Source organism: Serinus canaria, chromosome 13 (assembly GCF_022539315.1).
Source record: "Serinus canaria isolate serCan28SL12 chromosome 13, serCan2020, whole genome shotgun sequence".
In the NCBI taxonomy this organism is placed as follows: domain Eukaryota; kingdom Metazoa; phylum Chordata; class Aves; order Passeriformes; family Fringillidae; genus Serinus; species Serinus canaria.
In genome coordinates, this window is record NC_066327.1 from 2666128 (window position 1) to 2683371 (window position 17244).

The 17244-nt window shown below is 53.6% G+C and overlaps 2 protein-coding genes across 2 annotated transcripts; both read left to right on the forward strand.

Moving 5' to 3' along the window:
* The first annotated feature begins 188 nt into the window (after positions 1-188).
* On the forward strand, positions 189-5473 carry LOC103817444 (histidine--tRNA ligase, cytoplasmic-like). The gene is made up of 11 exons (XM_050979855.1): positions 189-209; positions 681-776; positions 1560-1685; positions 1827-1934; positions 2373-2471; positions 2788-2881; positions 3019-3146; positions 3230-3472; positions 4167-4283; positions 4574-4720; positions 4929-5473. The coding sequence occupies exons 1-11, from the start codon at positions 189-191 to the stop codon at positions 4983-4985; spliced, it is 1236 nt and encodes a 411-aa protein (XP_050835812.1). The 3' UTR covers positions 4986-5473.
* A 146-nt stretch (positions 5474-5619) lies between these two features.
* On the forward strand, positions 5620-15491 carry LOC103817215 (histidine--tRNA ligase, cytoplasmic). The gene is made up of 11 exons (XM_050979856.1): positions 5620-5763; positions 6454-6543; positions 8141-8260; positions 8438-8533; positions 9256-9381; positions 11287-11394; positions 13021-13119; positions 14162-14255; positions 14393-14520; positions 14604-14772; positions 15259-15491. Exons 1-11 carry the CDS (start codon positions 5686-5688, stop codon positions 15489-15491), a joined length of 1341 nt encoding a protein of 446 aa, XP_050835813.1. The 5' UTR covers positions 5620-5685.
* The last annotated feature ends 1753 nt before the right edge of the window (positions 15492-17244 follow it).

A 17244-nucleotide genomic window follows, 5' to 3' on the forward strand; every position in this document is an offset into this window, starting at 1 on the left:
AACGAGCGGCTGGAGCAGCCGCGCAGGCCGGGGCGCGCATGGGAACACTGTATTTTTATATATTAACGAAAACCCCGATAATAAACCCAAACCGCGCCCTCCGCTTTCACTGGCCCGCGGTGGCGGCGCTGCTCGTGCGCGGCGGCGGCGCGGAAGTTGCGCGTGCGCGGCGTGGGCGCGGCCTCGCCATGGCGGAGGAGGCGGCGGTTGTCGGCCCCAGCGGAGACCGTTGCGGAGGCTCAAACAGGAAAGGCCGATGCTGACGATTTGCGGGGGCTCCGGTGCTCCGGGAATGGGTGCTTGGGGGAGCAGCCAGGAATGAGAACGGGGGCGGTTTGTTGGATGGGCAGAGGGGCTTGAGGGAGCTGCGGGCGCCTGGTGCTGGGCTGGGATGGGCTGCGGGGCGGTGGGGGGACAACTGGGAGTGCCGGTGTGGGGGCTCCCGGTGTCAGTGGTTCCCGGTGTAGGGGTTCCCGGTAAGGGGCTCCCGGGCCAGGACTGGTGGCATTGGGAAAATAGGGGTCCGGAAGGGGGAGTGCGGGGGGGAGGTGGGCTCAGGTCCGAGGGGGCTGGACGGGGGTTTTGTGTGTCGTGGGCGACCGAGCAGCTCTGTGCCCCACGTGGGGACCCCTGGGACAGCCCCAGAGCCACCGGTCACCAGCCCCTTTGCCCCTCCCCAGGAGATGCTGGTGGGGAAGTATGGGGAAGGAGCGAAGCTCATCTACGAGCTGCAGGACCAGGGAGGGGAGCTGCTGGCCCTGCGCTATGACCTCACTGTATCCTGTGCTCCCGAAGGGATGGTGGCACCCTGGGGGGATGGTGGCAGACCAAGGTAGTGGCCACCTCTGCCTTGAGGGATTGTTCTTACCCTGGCCTGCCTGCAGGTCCCTTTGGGGTGATGGCAGCCCCCTTGGCCATCCCAGCTGGTCTGGCTGTCATTGTCGTGACTCCACACCGTCTCCCAGCCAGGCCCACAGCAACGTCCCTTCCAGCTGTGGACCTGCACCATGTACTGGTTTTATCTCCTCACATAGTCCTCAGCTCTGCTGTGCCCATCCCATCTTGCTAGTGTCACCTGGAAAGATGTTTGCTGCAGGTGTCCATCCCAGGCCTTCTCAACCTCCACATCTCAACAAAATCTCTTTCTTTCAATGTCCATATAGCTGTGCCATGCATTGAATTCCCACTGATCCCACTGTGAGAGGGTGGGATGATGAGAGAGTGTCCTTGTGTATGTGATGTTGTCACACAGTGGGTCTGGAGAAGGAAATGGAGCTGTCCGAGCATTGAAGGAGCTCTGGTGGTTCATTGTACTTATCCTCAGCCTGGGGGATGATCTCCCCAGATGTCATAGAGTTATAGACTATCACAAGATGAGAGGGATCTGCAAGAATTGCCCAAGCTGATGACCCTGCACAGGACACCCCAAGAATCTCACCATGATCGTGAATAAAATTGGGAAGCGGCTGGCAAAGGGAAGGGGCAATGGGAGGCTTTGGGGTTCAGCTTCTACAGCTCTGGGAATGTCCATATTCCCATCCTTAACTCCTCGGGCCCAGGTGCCCTTTGCTCGCTACCTGGCCATGAATAAGATCACCAAGATGAAGCGCTACCACGTGGCCAAGGTGTACAGGAGGGACAACCCGGCCACCACCCGGGGCCGCTACCGCGAGTTCTATCAGTGCGTGAGTGTTGTGGCCGCTGCTGCCACCAAGGCCTCAAGGCCAGCAGCGTTTTCCCACTCCAGCTGCTGCAGAGCAGCAGGGTGGGTCTGGCTAAGGTCCCCTGGCTCTGCCAGGAGCTCCCATCACTTCTTCTGCCCCCAGGACTTTGACATTGCCGGGCAGTTTGACCCCATGATTCCTGATGCCGAGTGCCTGAAGATTGTGCACGAGATCCTCAGTGACCTGCAGCTTGGGGACTTTGTCATCAAGGTGAGACTGGGTGGGTTCTCTGTGCCGTGGTGGGAAGCAGTGGTCATTGTTCTGTGGTTTTACACAGTAGCACCTGCTCACACTCTAAGGCCTGACCCAGAAGTTCATTCCATGTCTCTGCCTCCTTATGGTGTATATGTAAAGGCTGGACCTGAGCCTGGACATGCCTTAAGCTGGGAATACCAGGAGCTCTCTTGAGGCTGCAGTCAGCAGAGTTCTTTCCAGGACTAACCACAGTCTGCAGAATTCCAGTAGCTGACTAGATCCATATAGTCACAGGGTGGTTTTCATACCTCTATACCTTCTCTTCCCATGGAAGTTGGGTGCTGGGGGAAAGGCATGAGGAAATGCCAACAGCTGCACCTTCCCACAAACTAGGAAAAAAAGAAATGACATCAGAGGGTGCCCCCAAGGTAAGCATGCCTCTCCCTCCCCCAGGTCAATGACCGTCGGATTTTGAATGGTGTGTTTGCTGTCTGTGGTGTTCCAGACAGCCAGTTCATCCCTGCTTGCTGCACTGTGGACAAGCTGGACAAGGTCAGCATTGGGCTCAGGGGAAAAAACACTTCTGGTCTTGGGATGGATGTCTTAGGCTGGGCAGTGTTGTGGCTGTTCTTGTTGAGAAAAGTCTCACAGCAGCTGAGATGGGGTCTGTAAAGGAGTTGAGGAGTTCTTGGGCCTGGTTAAGAATAAAGCCTGGTGATTTGTTAAAAATTCCTGTGAGGGAGAGAGAGAGGCTCGGTTAGTGAGATCGCTGACTGTTGTCCCACACATGTTGTGCCCATGTGGGCTGATGGAGGCAGTGGGTGAGGAGAACATCCTGCAGCAATTGATGCCCTTCTCTGCCCCACAGATGCCATGGGAAGAAGTGAGGAGTGAGATGGTGGGAGAGAAGGGGCTCTCTCCCGAGGCTGCAGATCGCATCGGAGAGTATGTCCAGCTCCACGGTGAGCACCACGAGGTGATGCCCTTGGCCTTGTGCTGGGCTGGGGATGGAAGGTGCAGGGCACACTCCCAGCTGGCCAGGGCCACCATGCTGGGTGCTGCTGCCCTGGCACAGCTGAGGCATGGCTGGTCCCCACAGGCGGGCTGGACCTGATCGAGCAGCTTCTCCAGGATCCAAAGCTATCCCAGAACAAGGTGGCCAAGGAAGGGCTGGGGGACATGAAGCTGCTGTTTGAGTACCTGACCCTGTTTGGCATCACAGGGAAGGTGAGGAGCTGTTGGGGCAGGAGGGGGAGCTGCCCTGCAGGGCCCCGAGTGGGCGGTGACGGGGCCGCCCTTGTGCCCCGCAGATCTCCTTCGACCTGAGCCTGGCGCGGGGCCTGGACTATTACACGGGGGTGATCTTTGAGGCTGTGCTGCTGCAGCAGGAGAACGAGCACGTGGAGGAGCTGCTCAGCGTTGGCAGCGTGGCTGGAGGCGGCCGCTATGACGGGCTGGTGGGCATGTTTGATGCCAAGGGCCGCAAGGTGCCCTGCGTGGGGGTCAGCATTGGCATCGAGCGCATCTTCTCCATCCTGGAACAGAGGCTGGAGGTAGGTGATGCAGGCAGTGCATTGGGGAGGCTCTAGGAAGCAAAATATTGTTTATTATTCTCCAGCTCCACAGTGCTCAAGGGAAAATAATTTTGGGGTGGCACTTCCTGTGCCTAAATATTGACACACAGAAGATAGAGTCCTTTTGTGCACCACATCAGGATGCAGGTGTGGGCAGCTGAGGGCAGCATTCCTTAGGAGATGTCAAGGAAATGTTAGAGACAGCCTTGAGCTTTGGGCCTGGCTCTGAGCTTTGTCCCCCTGTCACTTTATTCTTGTGTCTTGCCTCTGAAGTTTTCTGTCCTGGGGATTCTGAAGCAATGAATTTGGTAACAGCTGTGAACCCACTCTAATAATCCCCAGGAAAGCCTCTGTGGAGATTAATCTTTCTGTGCTTGGTTCTGAGCCTGTGATTCGTTGCAAATGAAACTGAGGCAATGTGTTTGTACCTGAAGAATCAAAGGAGACATTGGGAAGCTGTCCTGGTCCCATCCAGGAGGTTGGCCAGGGTCCCCAAGGAACAGCAGCACACAATTAAGTAGTGTGACATAATGTAGAATCTCTGGGGGGCTCATTAAAGGTGCCCAGGTTGTCACTGACTGAGTTAAGGTCTGGAGATAGATGAGGTGAGGTGGTGTGAGCTGCAGATTCCCACGGAGTCACTCCCATCAATGTCCCATGTCTGTCCCTTCAGGCTTCTGGGGAGAAACTTCGAACAACTGAGACCCAAGTGCTGGTGGCTACACCTCAGAAAAACCTGCTTGCTGCCAGAATGAAGCTCATCTCCGAGCTGTGGGATGCAGGCATCAAGGTAAAGGAATGACTTGGGCTTGGCAGTGTCACAGGTGAGGGAGGGAGAGCCTGAAGGGAGCTCTAGCACAGCAAGACCAACTCCATTAGTTGTGTGTCTCTCCAAGATCTGGGCCTGTCTGAGCTCACAGAGTCATTCAGGTTGAAAAAGACCTCCCAGATAATCAGGTCCTAGGCAGGCAGAGAAAAACAGCCCAGAGCAGTAAAGTGGTTGTTGCAGGGTTTGGTTTTGGTGCAGTATCCATCAGAGCAAAGTTGGGTTAGTGGTTGACCTGTCCCATTTCCTCCTAGGCAGAGATGCTGTACAAGAAGGATCCTAAATTGCTGAAGCAGCTGCAGTACTGTGAGGACACAGGGATCCCTCTTGCTGCCATTGTGGGAGAGCAGGAGCTGGCAGATGGAGTTGTCAAGCTGCGAGATGTTGCAAAAAGAAAGGAGGTGAGAATGCCCTTTTACACCAGGTTTTAAAGTACTTCCAGAGTCTGGAGATCACTGAAGAGCTCTGGGTTTTCCCTCAGTGTTCCTTTGGGAGGCCATAGCACAGATCTGTTGGGTGACTCCAGAAAACCAGAATACAAACTGCATTGGTATCCTCACTAAATCCTTAAAAGCTCTCATCTCTATTGCTGCTCTGTTTGCTTTGTAGGTTGATATCCCCAGAGAAAAGCTTATTGATGAGATCAGGAGAAGGCTGGAGCCCTGAGGACTTCTGTGGCTGGAGCTGCTTGGCAAAGCTGCTGCCCAGCTGGAACCCTGCAGCACCCTCAGCCCCTCCCTGCCAGCTGCGGTCTGGGGACACCCACGGGCCTAAGGCTCACTGCCTTGGCCCAGGCAGTGAGAACTGAGGAGTAAGACGGTTTTAAAAGCTATGGACGGTGCGGTCACCAGGTTAACCTTCTGGTTAGCTTCTCTGAAGGTCAAGTTTGTGGGTTCCCAATCCTGCAGTCCCTGTACAGCCATTTCCGTCACTGTAGGTGGTGGTGGCACAGATGGATGCGGTGAAGCTCAAGCAGGATCAGGTGGAACTCCAGATTTGGGAGGGGGAATCCGTGGTGTGTTGGGCACCTGCCAGCTCAGGGAGGGGGGCAGTGGAAGGGACCCCCGCCCCTGTTCGGGCAGCGGGGCCGGTCCCAGCCCGCGGCCGGGCGCTACCGGCGGGCACGGAGCTGCGGGAGCGCCCTGGAGGAAGTTGTGTCCCATCACCGGGGGACACAACGAGCGGCTGGAGCAGCCGCGCAGGCCGGGGCGCGCATGGGAACACTGTATTTTTATATATTAAACGAAAACCCCGATAATAAACCCAAACCGCGCCCTCCGGCTTTCACTGGCCCGCGGTGGCGGCGCTGCGCGTGCGCGGCGGCGGCGCGGAAGTTGCGCGTGCGCGGCGTGGGCGCGGCCTCGCCATGGCGGAGGAGGCGGCGGTGCGGGCCCAGGCGGAGACCGTGCGGAGGCTCAAACAGGAGAAGGCCGATGCTGACGAGGTGCGGGGGCTCCGGTGCTCCGGGAATGGGGTGCTGGGGGAGCAGCAGGGAATGAGAACGGGGGCGGTGTTGGGATGGGCAAGAGGGGCTTGAGGGAGCTGCGGGCGCCGGTGCTGGGCTGGGAGAGGGCTGCGGGGCGGTGGGGGGAGAACTGGGAGTGCCGGTGTGGGGGCTCCCGGTGCAGGGGTTCCCGGTGTAGGGGTTCCCGGTGAAGGGGCTCCCGGGCCAGGACTGGTGGCATTGGGAAAAGAGGGGTCCGGAAGGGTGGGAGTGCGGGGCTGGGAAGTGGAAGGGCAGAGGGTGCAGGGGAGACTCGTGGTGGGAACCGGTGATAGCGGTGTTAGATTGAAGGGAAGGATGGTTGGGAGGAGGATGCTGGAAACAGCTGATGCTGGTGGTGGTGGGGATAGGAATGGGGAGATAGCTGTGATTGGTAATGGAGGTCGTAGGAGTCAGGGAATGGTGGGGGTGTTTGCCTTGCTGAGATAGGGGTGCTTGTATGAGAAGTGGGAAGTGCTGGAGGGGAGCAGGGAGTGTCCCTCTGGTTGCTGAGAAACTGGAAATAATGGGTGCATTGTGGTTGTGGAGTCCAGGTGCACTGGGAGTGCTGGGGTTGAAGGTACTGGGGAAGGCAGTGGGCTGGGCTTGGTGGGTGGTCTTATTCCGAGTTCCCTCCTTCTCCATCCCCAGATTGCAAAGGAAGTGGCAAAGCTGCTCGAGATGAAGGCGCAGCTGGGGACAGATGAGGGAAAACACAAGTTTGTGCTGAAGACCCCAAAGGTAACTTCCCTCTCCTGTGCTGGTCTGTGTGCATGTCCTCCCCCAGACACACGGCCAGCACCCCCCACACATCTGTGAGCCAAGCTCCAGCATGGCCACACCTGTCTTTGTTCACATTTCTGTTTCCACTTTCACTTTTAGCAACAAAGGGGAGAGCGATGAAAACATTCCCTGACAGCATTCAACCCAGATACCCACCACCTTAGAGACTCCTGGGTGCTTCTGTGACATGCCCGCCACTGTTGGTGTGGCCAGGAAATTCCTTTCGGATCAAGCTTTATTGTAGCTGCTCAGTGTGAGAGGACTCATATCTGTCCTTGGTCTGAGGGGTTCATTTACTGAACAGGTCTGGCCAGCTGCTGGAATTTGTGTCCTCTTGTGGAAGGACCCTTCCTTTACAAGTAGTTTTTCAGCCTCCAGGCCCCTAAGAATAGTGCCCATAATGCAATTTCTGCTGAAATACTTTGTAACCTGAATGTTTCATCACTGGCAGCTGATCAGAGACCACCTGCTCCCATGCTGTGGTGTGAAGACAGTTATGAATCTGTTCACAAACAAGCCAGGCTATGGTAATTCCACTCACACAGAAAATCATAGACACGTGGAGTGCTTTGGTTTGGAAGGACCTTAAAGCTCATCCTGTTCCACCCCCTGCCATGGCAGGGACACCTTCCACTAACCCAGGTTGCTCCAAGCCCTGTCCAGCCTGGCCTGGGACACTTCTAGGGATGGGGCAGCCGCAGCTTCTCTGGGCAACTTCACAAGGAAGAATTTATTCCCAATATTTAAAAGTCTCAAAACTGTCCCTTTGTCTATTTTCTTTATGATATGTTTTCTTGAATGTAATTGTAGTGTGATGCCTGGAGGGTGAAAGGGTGTTTCACTGTTTAAAAGTGTGGAGAAGGGGATTTTGCAGCTCGGTTGAGTTTCCAGCCCATCTCAGGCTTGTCAATGGCTGCTGAAGGTCACCTGGGTGATCTGTGGGTCAGGGTGCTTCCTCCTGCCTAACTGGTTTTATGAAGTGGAAGTTGGAGGTCTAGCTTATAACAATGGTTTTTATGTTACTGAGAGCATGAAGATGGTCATTGAAATAATTCAGTGATCCTTGACACCAAAGAAATGGAAAGGGTACATGGCTCTGTAAATCGTAGACAGACATTTCACAGGTGTTGCATTTTAAAGGTGATTTTTCTCTGTTTAGAAATTGCAGAGCTGATGGTTTCAGAGCATGTCTGTCCTCTGTTTCCACCTTTGGGGTGGCTCACTGGGCAGCGGTCTGGCTAACAGGTCTGCATCAGAGCTGAGGACAGGTCCTGGTTGCACTGTCAGGCTTGAAAGCACTGAACTCTGACTGCTGGATCTGTTTTATCCCCTTTGTTTCCTGTACTGTGAAACTCCTGACTTAGGTTTCACTCTGCAGACCATGGCAGACTCTGTCTGAGCTGTGTCCTGATGTTTTCCAACGTTTTTTAGTGCTGTTTACCAATATCTGATGTCTGGACCTGCTCTCTCTGGCTTTGTTAGCACTATGGCAGCATCCTTCTCATGTTGTGCCTCTAACCCAGTGTGCTTTGCTCCTTTTGTTCCCTCATCCCAGGGCACCCGGGATTTTGGCCCCAAGGAAATGGCCATCCGTGAGAGGGCCTTCAAAGCCATCATCTCCTGCTTCAAGCGCCACGGGGCCGAGGTCATTGACACGCCAGTGTTCGAGCTGAAGGTGGGTGAGGACACAGCAGGTTGCCTGAGCTGCTGAGGAGCCTGCAGCTCAGAGTGCTGAGAGCTAAATTTCCTTCCCTTCCTAGGCATTTTTCCTTTCTCTCCTTGTTTTCTGTGTGCTCTAGGGCTGATCCCTGTCACTGAAGATGCTGTTTGTTCGTGTGTTGTTTTGTTGTAGGAGACACTGACAGGGAAATACGGTGAAGACTCGAAGCTCATCTATGATCTAAAGGATCAGGGAGGAGAGCTGCTGTCCCTGCGCTATGACCTGACAGTATCCTGCTGCAGCTGCTGCTGAGGGCTCTTGGCAACCCTCCTTTTGGGGTAGCACTGTCCTGAGCGGGAGGAGGGACCCCAGACTGACAGGAGAGCATCAGCAGGCAGTGTGGTTCAGTGGTGCAAGAACCCTTGCTCAGTTATTTACTCTGCATTGCTTCTGTTTGGTGAAGGAATGCTTAGAATCGTGGAATATCCTGAGTTGGAAGTGACCCCAAGGATCATTAAATCCAACTCCTGACCCTGCACAGGACACTCCAGTCAAGTGCCTGAGAGCATTTTCCAAATGCTCCTTGAGCTCTCTCAGGTCTGGTGCCACAACCACTTCTTTGGGGAGCCTGTGCCCATGGCCAATAACCCTCTGGGGGAAGAACTTTTTCCTGACATCCAGCCTGACCCTCCCCTGACACAGCATCATGCCCCATGTGTGTGGAAGTACAGAAGATCTGTATGAGTGTGATTTCTCCCAGGCAGGGTTCCCAGAGCAGGCTGCTGCAGTACACAGCCCATGTGATGCTGAGATCCAGCCCAAGGCGCTGCTGGAGGAATCCTGAAGGGACACTTGGAGGCAGCATGTGGAGACCTTGGGGAGCTGGGATTAGTCCAGCTGTCTCTTAGCAGTCCTTTGCTGGGTGGGAGGCAGTGAGGACCCAGTGCTGCCTGTGACTGATAACTGGGGGTGATGATCCCTTCTCGTTGCCATCCTTTACTGTGTCTCAGGTGCCCTTTGCTCGCTACCTGGCCATGAACAAGATCACCAACATCAAGCGCTACCACATTGCCAAGGTGTACAGGAGGGACAACCCGGCCATGACCCGGGGCCGCTACCGCGAGTTCTACCAGTGTGTGAGTCTGGCTGTGGGCAGGGACACTGCTGGGACAGGCTGTGGGCTGGGCAGCACCTGTGGACACAGCACTGTGTGTTACCCTTCCCTGTGCCTGTGGAAAGCTCTGAAGGATCCACTAATCTTGTCCTTAGTGTGTCCTTATGAGTGTGAAAAACAGCTGGAGGGTGGGAGAGTGGGTGTGACAGCTGTGATGCAGTGCTGGTGTGGTGCAGAACTTTGTCATAGAGCCCCCAGGTATCACCTCCTTTGCTTGCTGGATGGGTGGTGGGGAAGAATTTCCTTCTGATCCCAAATCTGGCAACAGCTCAGCTCTGGGTGTGTTAGCAGGACATACCAACCAGGCAAGGCAGTAGCATATGCTATCTCCCTTCCATGTTTAGTCAGTTTTAACTTCAAAGGAAGGGAAAACCCAGAGGCCAAATTACAGAACTAGTAACAAAGCAATTTTCTTTCGTGGCTCTCTCATGGTAGCCCTAAGGAACAGCTTTGCTCTGCTCTACTGACACAGTCCCCAGGGACTCATATTGCAAACAATTTCATTTGTTTGAGAATATTCCTACTTCATTATACAACCCCTGGGAATACCTTCCAGCTTTGGCTTGATGATTCCTGTTTCCAGATGACTTGGGGTCATTGCCTCCTGTCTCATCTACTCCAAGATCTCACTCCTAGGATAGCTAGAAATGGTCTTCTAATATCCAGGCTAAATTTATTTGTACCTGATTGTTTCCTTCCTCTCATTTAAAGAGTTCAGCTCTTAAAATACTAGCTATCATCCCTTGATATGTATTCTTCCCCTTTCCCAGGTAAACATTTGGGAAATGCTTAGAGAAATCTTCCCCTCCTAAGACCAGTTAAATCAAGCTCCGTTACCTTTGTTACCTTCTCTCCTTGGATATGTTTTCATTCTTTTCTCAGCCTAGAACCTGTTCCTGCAGCTTTTCTTCAATATAATTCACCAGCCCCTGGTTTTTTTTCAGTGACATTTCATCTGTGTCATTTACAGCAATATCAGCACTTTCCTGACTTCCTGTACACTTCCTGTACTTCCTCACCCAACTTTCCCAGGGATTGCATCAGCCCTTATTGCACTCAGCTGATCAGGAATTAACTGTGTGATCCCATCTCTTCATCCAGTGATCCAGTTTATTTTGAGAGCTTGGTGAAGCCCTCTTGAAATATATCCACATAATGAAAATTATTCTTGACCTCAAAATCTCACTGAAGACTTTGCATTTGGAGCTTCTTAAACAAGAATTGAAGAAGGGCTCTCTTGTTGCTCCTGTGTTTCATTTCTCTCTGAACACTGATGTTTCCAGTCATGGGATACCAGCCTATTAAAGCTTCTTGATGCTGGGCTTTGGTTCTTCTATGTGCTAGTTCATCTGGTGACCTCTGGTGGGGACCACTCAGGATTCCTGATTGCTTTTCCTGTCTTAGCAGTTGAAACTCTGGTTTTGCTTCTCTTGTCTTCCCTAATCATTAACTTGGTTGGCATGCTTACTTAAATAAGCATCCTAAGAATCAAGGCCAAACATTTGGCATTTAGGTCATAGCAAATGAGAAGTAATTTTTCCTCTTCTTTCTGGTTCCTTTGTTCTATTTATTTACTGCTGCTCCTCCTTTTTGTTGTTTTTTGAGGATCTCTGTTTCAGTGTCACACAGCAACTGCAGTGTTCAAGCTCTTTGAAATGCACTGGACATGAGAGCACTGCTGCCTTCCATGGTAGAGGTCCTTACCCACATCCTGTCCCTTCTGGATTGACTCTGTAAGGGACAGTGCTCCCTCACATCCCAGTGCTGTTGGGTTTTGTATACAAGCTGCTGTTCCAGCAGTTGAAGCTGTTTTTCTGCAGGCCTGCTGTGGTGCTGAATTGCTCACTGCCTTTTCCTGTGCCCCCAGGACTTCGACATTGCCGGGCAGTTTGACCCCATGATTCCTGATGCCGAGTGCCTGAAGATTGTGCACGAGATCCTCAGTGACCTGCAGCTCGGGGACTTTGTCATCAAGGTGAGACTGGGTGGGTTCTCTGTGCCGTGGTGGGAAGCAGTGGTCATTGTTCTGTGGTTTTACACAGTAGCACCTGCTCCCACTCTAAGGCCGGACCCAGAAGTTTGTCCCTCCTCTGTGCCTGGAAGCTTCCCCTTGTGCTAAAGATTGGACCTGCACTTGGATTTGCTTTGAGCTGGGAATGACAGGAGTTTTCCTGAGGCTGCAGCTGACAGAGTTCTCTCCAGAACTAACCACATTCCCTTGCAAAATTCCAGCAGCCAGCTACAATATAGAATGGTCTGGGTTGGAAGGGACCTTAAATATAATCCAGTTCCATTACCCTGCCATGGGCAGGGACACCTTCCACTATCCCAGGTTGCTCCAAGCCCTTTCCAGCCTGGTCTTGAACACTTGCAGGAGTGGGGCAGTCACAGCTTCTCTGGGCAACCTGTGCTGGGGCCTCACCACCCCTATAATAAAAATTTTATTCCTAATATCTGTCTGAGCAGGTGATTGTCATATTCACTGCCTGCAGTAAAACAGGCTCTGGTCCATGATTCCTGCCCTTATCCCAGCAGGGGCATCTGCTCAGTGTGTGGTGTTGCCTGCAGACTCCTGCCTTTGCACCAAGTCCTTTTTGGAGCTGAAGCATTTTCTGGACCAAGAGTTGTGCCCTGCTGTAGGCTGAGCCTGCTATTTGCTTCCAGACACCTCTGTTCCCTTGGGATGGCAGCAAATGGTGCTCGGTGTGTAGGTGAGGCAGGATGAAGGAGTGCACAGGTGTAGTAGAGCAATGAACAGGAATGCTGGATGCACAGGAGGGCAGTGGGATCTCTGAGGGACCTGGAGCTGGGCCATTCCTGGGCACTGCAGGCTGGATGTTGTGTTCCTGTTACAACCCCATGGAGCAGGGGCCAGGTACTTCCCCTTGAACCTGTCTGGGATTAGATGAAGGAACTGGGTGTTTGGGTAGTGGTGAAAATGGTGCCTTTGAGGATGAAGACGCTCCTGCATTGGGGAGCAACAGAATAACCTGCTGTGGTTATTGTCTCCCACAAGGCACTTTCTGTTGATGCTGGAGGATTCCAGATTCCTGTGCAGTTTTTTTGTTCCTAACTAATTGTACACATTCTCTCTACCCATGGAAATGCTGAATGCAGCTGAGTCTTTGGCCTTAACTATGTGCTCTTACAGAGCATAATTAAGCTATAGAATTCACTTTACTATCATTAGAAAAATAAATCCTCATTGAGGATTTAATATAACCAGATGTCCCTTTTCTTTTAGGCTGATAGTGTAAGGTAATACTCTGAATTAATCTTCTGGCTGTGGTCCATTCCTGAGCTGTTTTTACATGTCCCTGATGTTTTTGGTTTTTTCTCTGTTGAGTGGAGGTGTCTGTGGCTCTAGAAGGAAATGTGATGGTCTGCCCAGGCTTTGTAGATGTCAGTTGTGTTATTTGCTCTGCTCTGGGAAGCTCAGCTCCCCAAGAATGGGAAACAAAAATTACAAATAGCAAGAAAACCCCTCACATATGTCTCCTATATTCTCTTCCATGCTTAAAACTACGGGGGAATGAAGCAGGACATGGCTGAAGCATCTGTTTGAGTTCATAATTCCTGATGTGCTGCTCCCTTTCCCCAGGTCAACGACCGGCGCATCCTTGATGGGATGTTTGCAGTGTGTGGGGTCCCGGACAGCAAATTCCGAACCATCTGCTCCAGCGTTGACAAGCTGGATAAGGTATGGGCTGGAGGCCCAGGCTGCATCTGCTGCTGCTGGAGTCTCAGTGAATGAGCCATGGTCTGTGAGAATTGGCTGGAAAATGCTGATAAGCATCAAGTTGTTCCCACCTTTCCCTGGAGAGGATACCTGCAGGGCACAGCATTCGAGTAGGAAGAGTGGATCCTCTGTTTTGTTATCCACTGTCCCATGAGGTCCTGATAAAAAGAAAGGTGGGAGGGGAAAAATGCTCTTCACACAGGAGGTTCAATATCCCAAATCTTCACCTGCTCAAGGTGTTTCTGCTTATGAACCAGACTCGTGAAAACCTGCACCAAATTAGGCTAGGGCGTGTTAAAAACAGCAGCTTGTGTCTCATCACATGTGGTCATGGTTCTTCATGGAAGGGTGAACTGCCTTTTCCTGTGGAGGACTCATCAGATGGTCAAATGAAGGCAACTGGAGGGGGTCCCACTCACAGCCCTGTTAGCAGAGATCCATTGCAGAGGCATGACTAAAGTTTGGAATCTGGGGCTATGTATGTGTGGAAAAGCAGTGGGAAGGGAGCACTGAGCTTTTCTCTGATGGGATAATTTCCTTGTGATTTATCTCAGTGCAGCTGGATGTGATCAAGACTGGTTCTCTGACTCATGGTCAGTGGGAAGATGGCGGCATATTAAGCTTCCATTGGGTTTTTTCCTTTCCTCAAGCAATACCTCACACCTTTCTGGGTGATTCCATGACCAGCAACACTTTCCTGAGTGGTGTTTATGACTAAGTACCTAACCAGGGAAACCACAGCAGCAAGATGGGTCTCACACTTGGTGGTTATACAGTGCTGATATTTGATTCTGGCCAGAAATCAAACTAGAGGTATTTTTATAGGGTTGAGATACAAACAGGCGGTGCAGAGGTACAAGAAATGGAGTTATGGGCACATAACTGTGCTCTGAGAGCTGCTACTTCTGTGATGCACCTTCTAAGCACGATGGTGGGATTCTGCCATGCAGAGGAGTGCCTGTGTCCCTGGTGCAGTGGCCGATGCCCTTCTCTGCCCTCACAGGTGCCGTGGGAAGAAGTGAGGAGTGAGATGGTGGGAGAGAAGGGGCTCTCTCCCGAGGCTGCAGATCGCATCGGAGAGTATGTCCAGCTCCACGGTGAGCACCACGAGGTGATGCCCTTGGCCTTGTGCTGGGCTGGGGATGGAAGGTGCAGGGCACACTCCCAGCTGGCCAGGGCCACCATGCCGGGTGCTGCTGCCCTGGCACAGCTGAGGCATGGCTGGTCCCCACAGGCGGGCTGGACCTGATCGAGCAGCTTCTCCAGGATCCAAAGCTATCCCAGAACAAGGTGGCCAAGGAAGGGCTGGGGGACATGAAGCTGCTGTTTGAGTACCTGACCCTGTTTGGCATCACAGGGAAGGTGAGGAGCTGTGGGGGCAGGAGGGGGAGCTGCCCTGCAGGGCCCCGAGCGGGCGGTGACGGGGCCGCCCTTGTGCCCCGCAGATCTCCTTCGACCTGAGCCTGGCGCGGGGCCTGGACTATTACACGGGGGTGATCTTTGAGGCTGTGCTGCTGCAGCAGGAGAACGAGCACGTGGAGGAGCCGCTCAGCGTTGGCAGCGTGGCTGGAGGCGGCCGCTATGACGGGCTGGTGCTGCCAACCCCTGTGGCAGGTGCAGAGCCAAGCCCCCACAGCCAGGTGGGGCTCCATGAGCGACCTCCCAGTCATGGGTGTGACAGAACCCCCAGTCTCCTGTGGCTGGCTCTGGATCTGCCCCCCCAGGCCCCTTTGCTGCTGAGCCACACTTTTTGCCTGATGTCCCCAAAACAGGTCAGTTTTTAAACCTATGGCTCCCTAAACAAGGGTTAGATATGAATAAAGAAACAATGCATCTTTTCTGTGCATAAAAGGACAAGGCAGGGGAGTGGCAGGGAAAGCAAGGTAAGAAAGGGCTAGAAAAAGGTAGAGCCCCACCTCTAATCAGCTTTGCGCTGCCGCAGTGGCACCGCCGTCTACCTGTGCACCATATTTATACCCTCCTCCCGGCACAGCGCGGCCCGGCCCAGCCAATCACAGCCACAGGGCATGCCCGGCCCAGCCAATCCCGGCCCGCCTGTTCCCGCCCCGCTCATTTCCCTGAGCTACGCTCTCCCCTCAGGCCCTGCCTCTGCTGCTCCGAGAGCCGGTCGCGCCCGCTCCCCGCCGTCCCCTCCTTCCCCGGGGCGAACTCCCAGCCGGGACCTGAACGGGGAGCTCCCGCCGGCCCTTCCCGGGCTCCAGAAGCACCTGCCGCGGGCTGCCGAAGCGAGGCCGCGGCTCCGCCGTCTCCCGGAGCGGCGCCTCAGGCGAACAGGGAGGCGGGCCCGGGCTGAAGGGCGGGGCCGCAGCTGAGAGGGCAGAGTTTGGCGGGAAGGCGGCCGGATTGAAAGGGCGGCTGTGATTGGACGAAGCGGAGAAAGGCGGGTCGGGATTGGCAGGGCCGGCCCTGCCTCGGCCTGGGTGGGCGGGGCTTGAGGTCTGCGAGGAGTGGCCGAGGGGAGCCGAGAGTGCTCGGGGGCGAGGGCTGGAGGGCGAGGCCGGGAGGCCTTCCCGTGGTCCGGGTACCCCCAGGCGAGGCCAGGAAGGGTCAGATGAACAGGGCGTGGAACGGGAAGGGAAGGGAAGGGCAGGGAAGGGCAAGGGAAGGGACGGGAGGGAAGGGAGGGACGGGAAGGGAAGGGAAGGGAAGGGCAGGGAAGGGAACGGGAGGGAAGGGAAGGGCAGGGAAGGGAAGGGCAGGGAGGAGGGAAGGGGAAGGGACGGGACCGGGAAGGGAAGGCAAGGGACGGGCAGGGCCGGAAGGGAAGGGACGGACGGGAAGGGACGGAAGGGAAGGGAAGGGAAGGGAAGAAAGCCATAATCAGTGGAGGGACAAGGTACATAAGGCAATTTGAGGGAGTGGTTGAAAGGCAGGGTGAGGCAGTGCACGGGAGCAGCACAGGCTCGGGGCAGAGAGGCTGGAGAGCTGCCCTGATGGAAGAGGCCCTGGGAGTGCTGGCTCACAGTGGCTGAACGTGAGGCAGAGTGTGCCCCAGAGGGTCAGGAGGCCAAGGGCATCTGGCTGTACCTGCTGTAGTGTGACCAGCAGGAGCAGTGACATCCTCTCCGTCCTGGGTGAGAGCACACCGGGAGTGCTGCATCCAGTTCTGAGCCTGTCACAGCAAGAAAGACTTTGAAGGGCTGTTGCATGTTCAGAGAAAGGAATGGAGCTGGGGAAGGGTCTGCAGTGTCACTCCTCTGAGGAGCAGCTGGGGGAGCTGGGGGGCTCAGATTGGAGAAAAGGAGACTCGGGGACCTCCTTGCTGTCTTCAACTCCCTGAGAGGAGGGTGGAGATCAGACTCTTCTCCCTGAGAACAAGGGACAGGATAAGACGAAATGGCCTCAAGCTGCACCAGGGGAGGTTCAGGTTGGACATCAGGAGGAATTTTTTCATGGAAAGGATGGATAAGGGCTGGAACAGGCTGCCCAGGACAGGGGTGAAATCACCATCTCTGGAATTGTGCACAAAACAACTGCTCCCAGCACTCAGTGGTTGACAAGGTGGTGATTGGTCACAGGTTGGACTCAATTATTTTAGAGGTACTTTTCAACCTTAATGCATGACAGAAAGGGCAAAGAAGAGCATTAAAAACCACATTTGCTGATCTTTTTAATTTAGAATGTTTAATTACATTTTTAGACATTCATTTATCTTTGCAGTTCCACTTTTCTAAAGGCTGTGCATGTCAGCATTGGGCTGTTGAAATAAAAGCTTCCAGCAGGGTTAAAACTGGGAGCACAGATAGTAAATATGAATGGAACCTTTTTAGTAAATGAAGCATTTGCTTTCATCATTAAAATGAAAACAAACCCAGATTTTTTTGTTGTTGTTTGATGGCTCTGGTAATAACCAAAGAAAAAAGAACAAACCTAGTGCAAGACAAAATATGAAACTGTTCAGTGATTTCACACATTGCCTCAGTGGGCTGATTAACTGTTTCAAATGCTTAAACATGCAGAAATGTCGGTGATAGTCTGTGTTTTACCTTTACATTAAGGCCAGTGGAGCTTCCTCTTCATAAACTGCTGAATAGAAGTATCTTGCATAGTCTTCAGCTTAGAAAA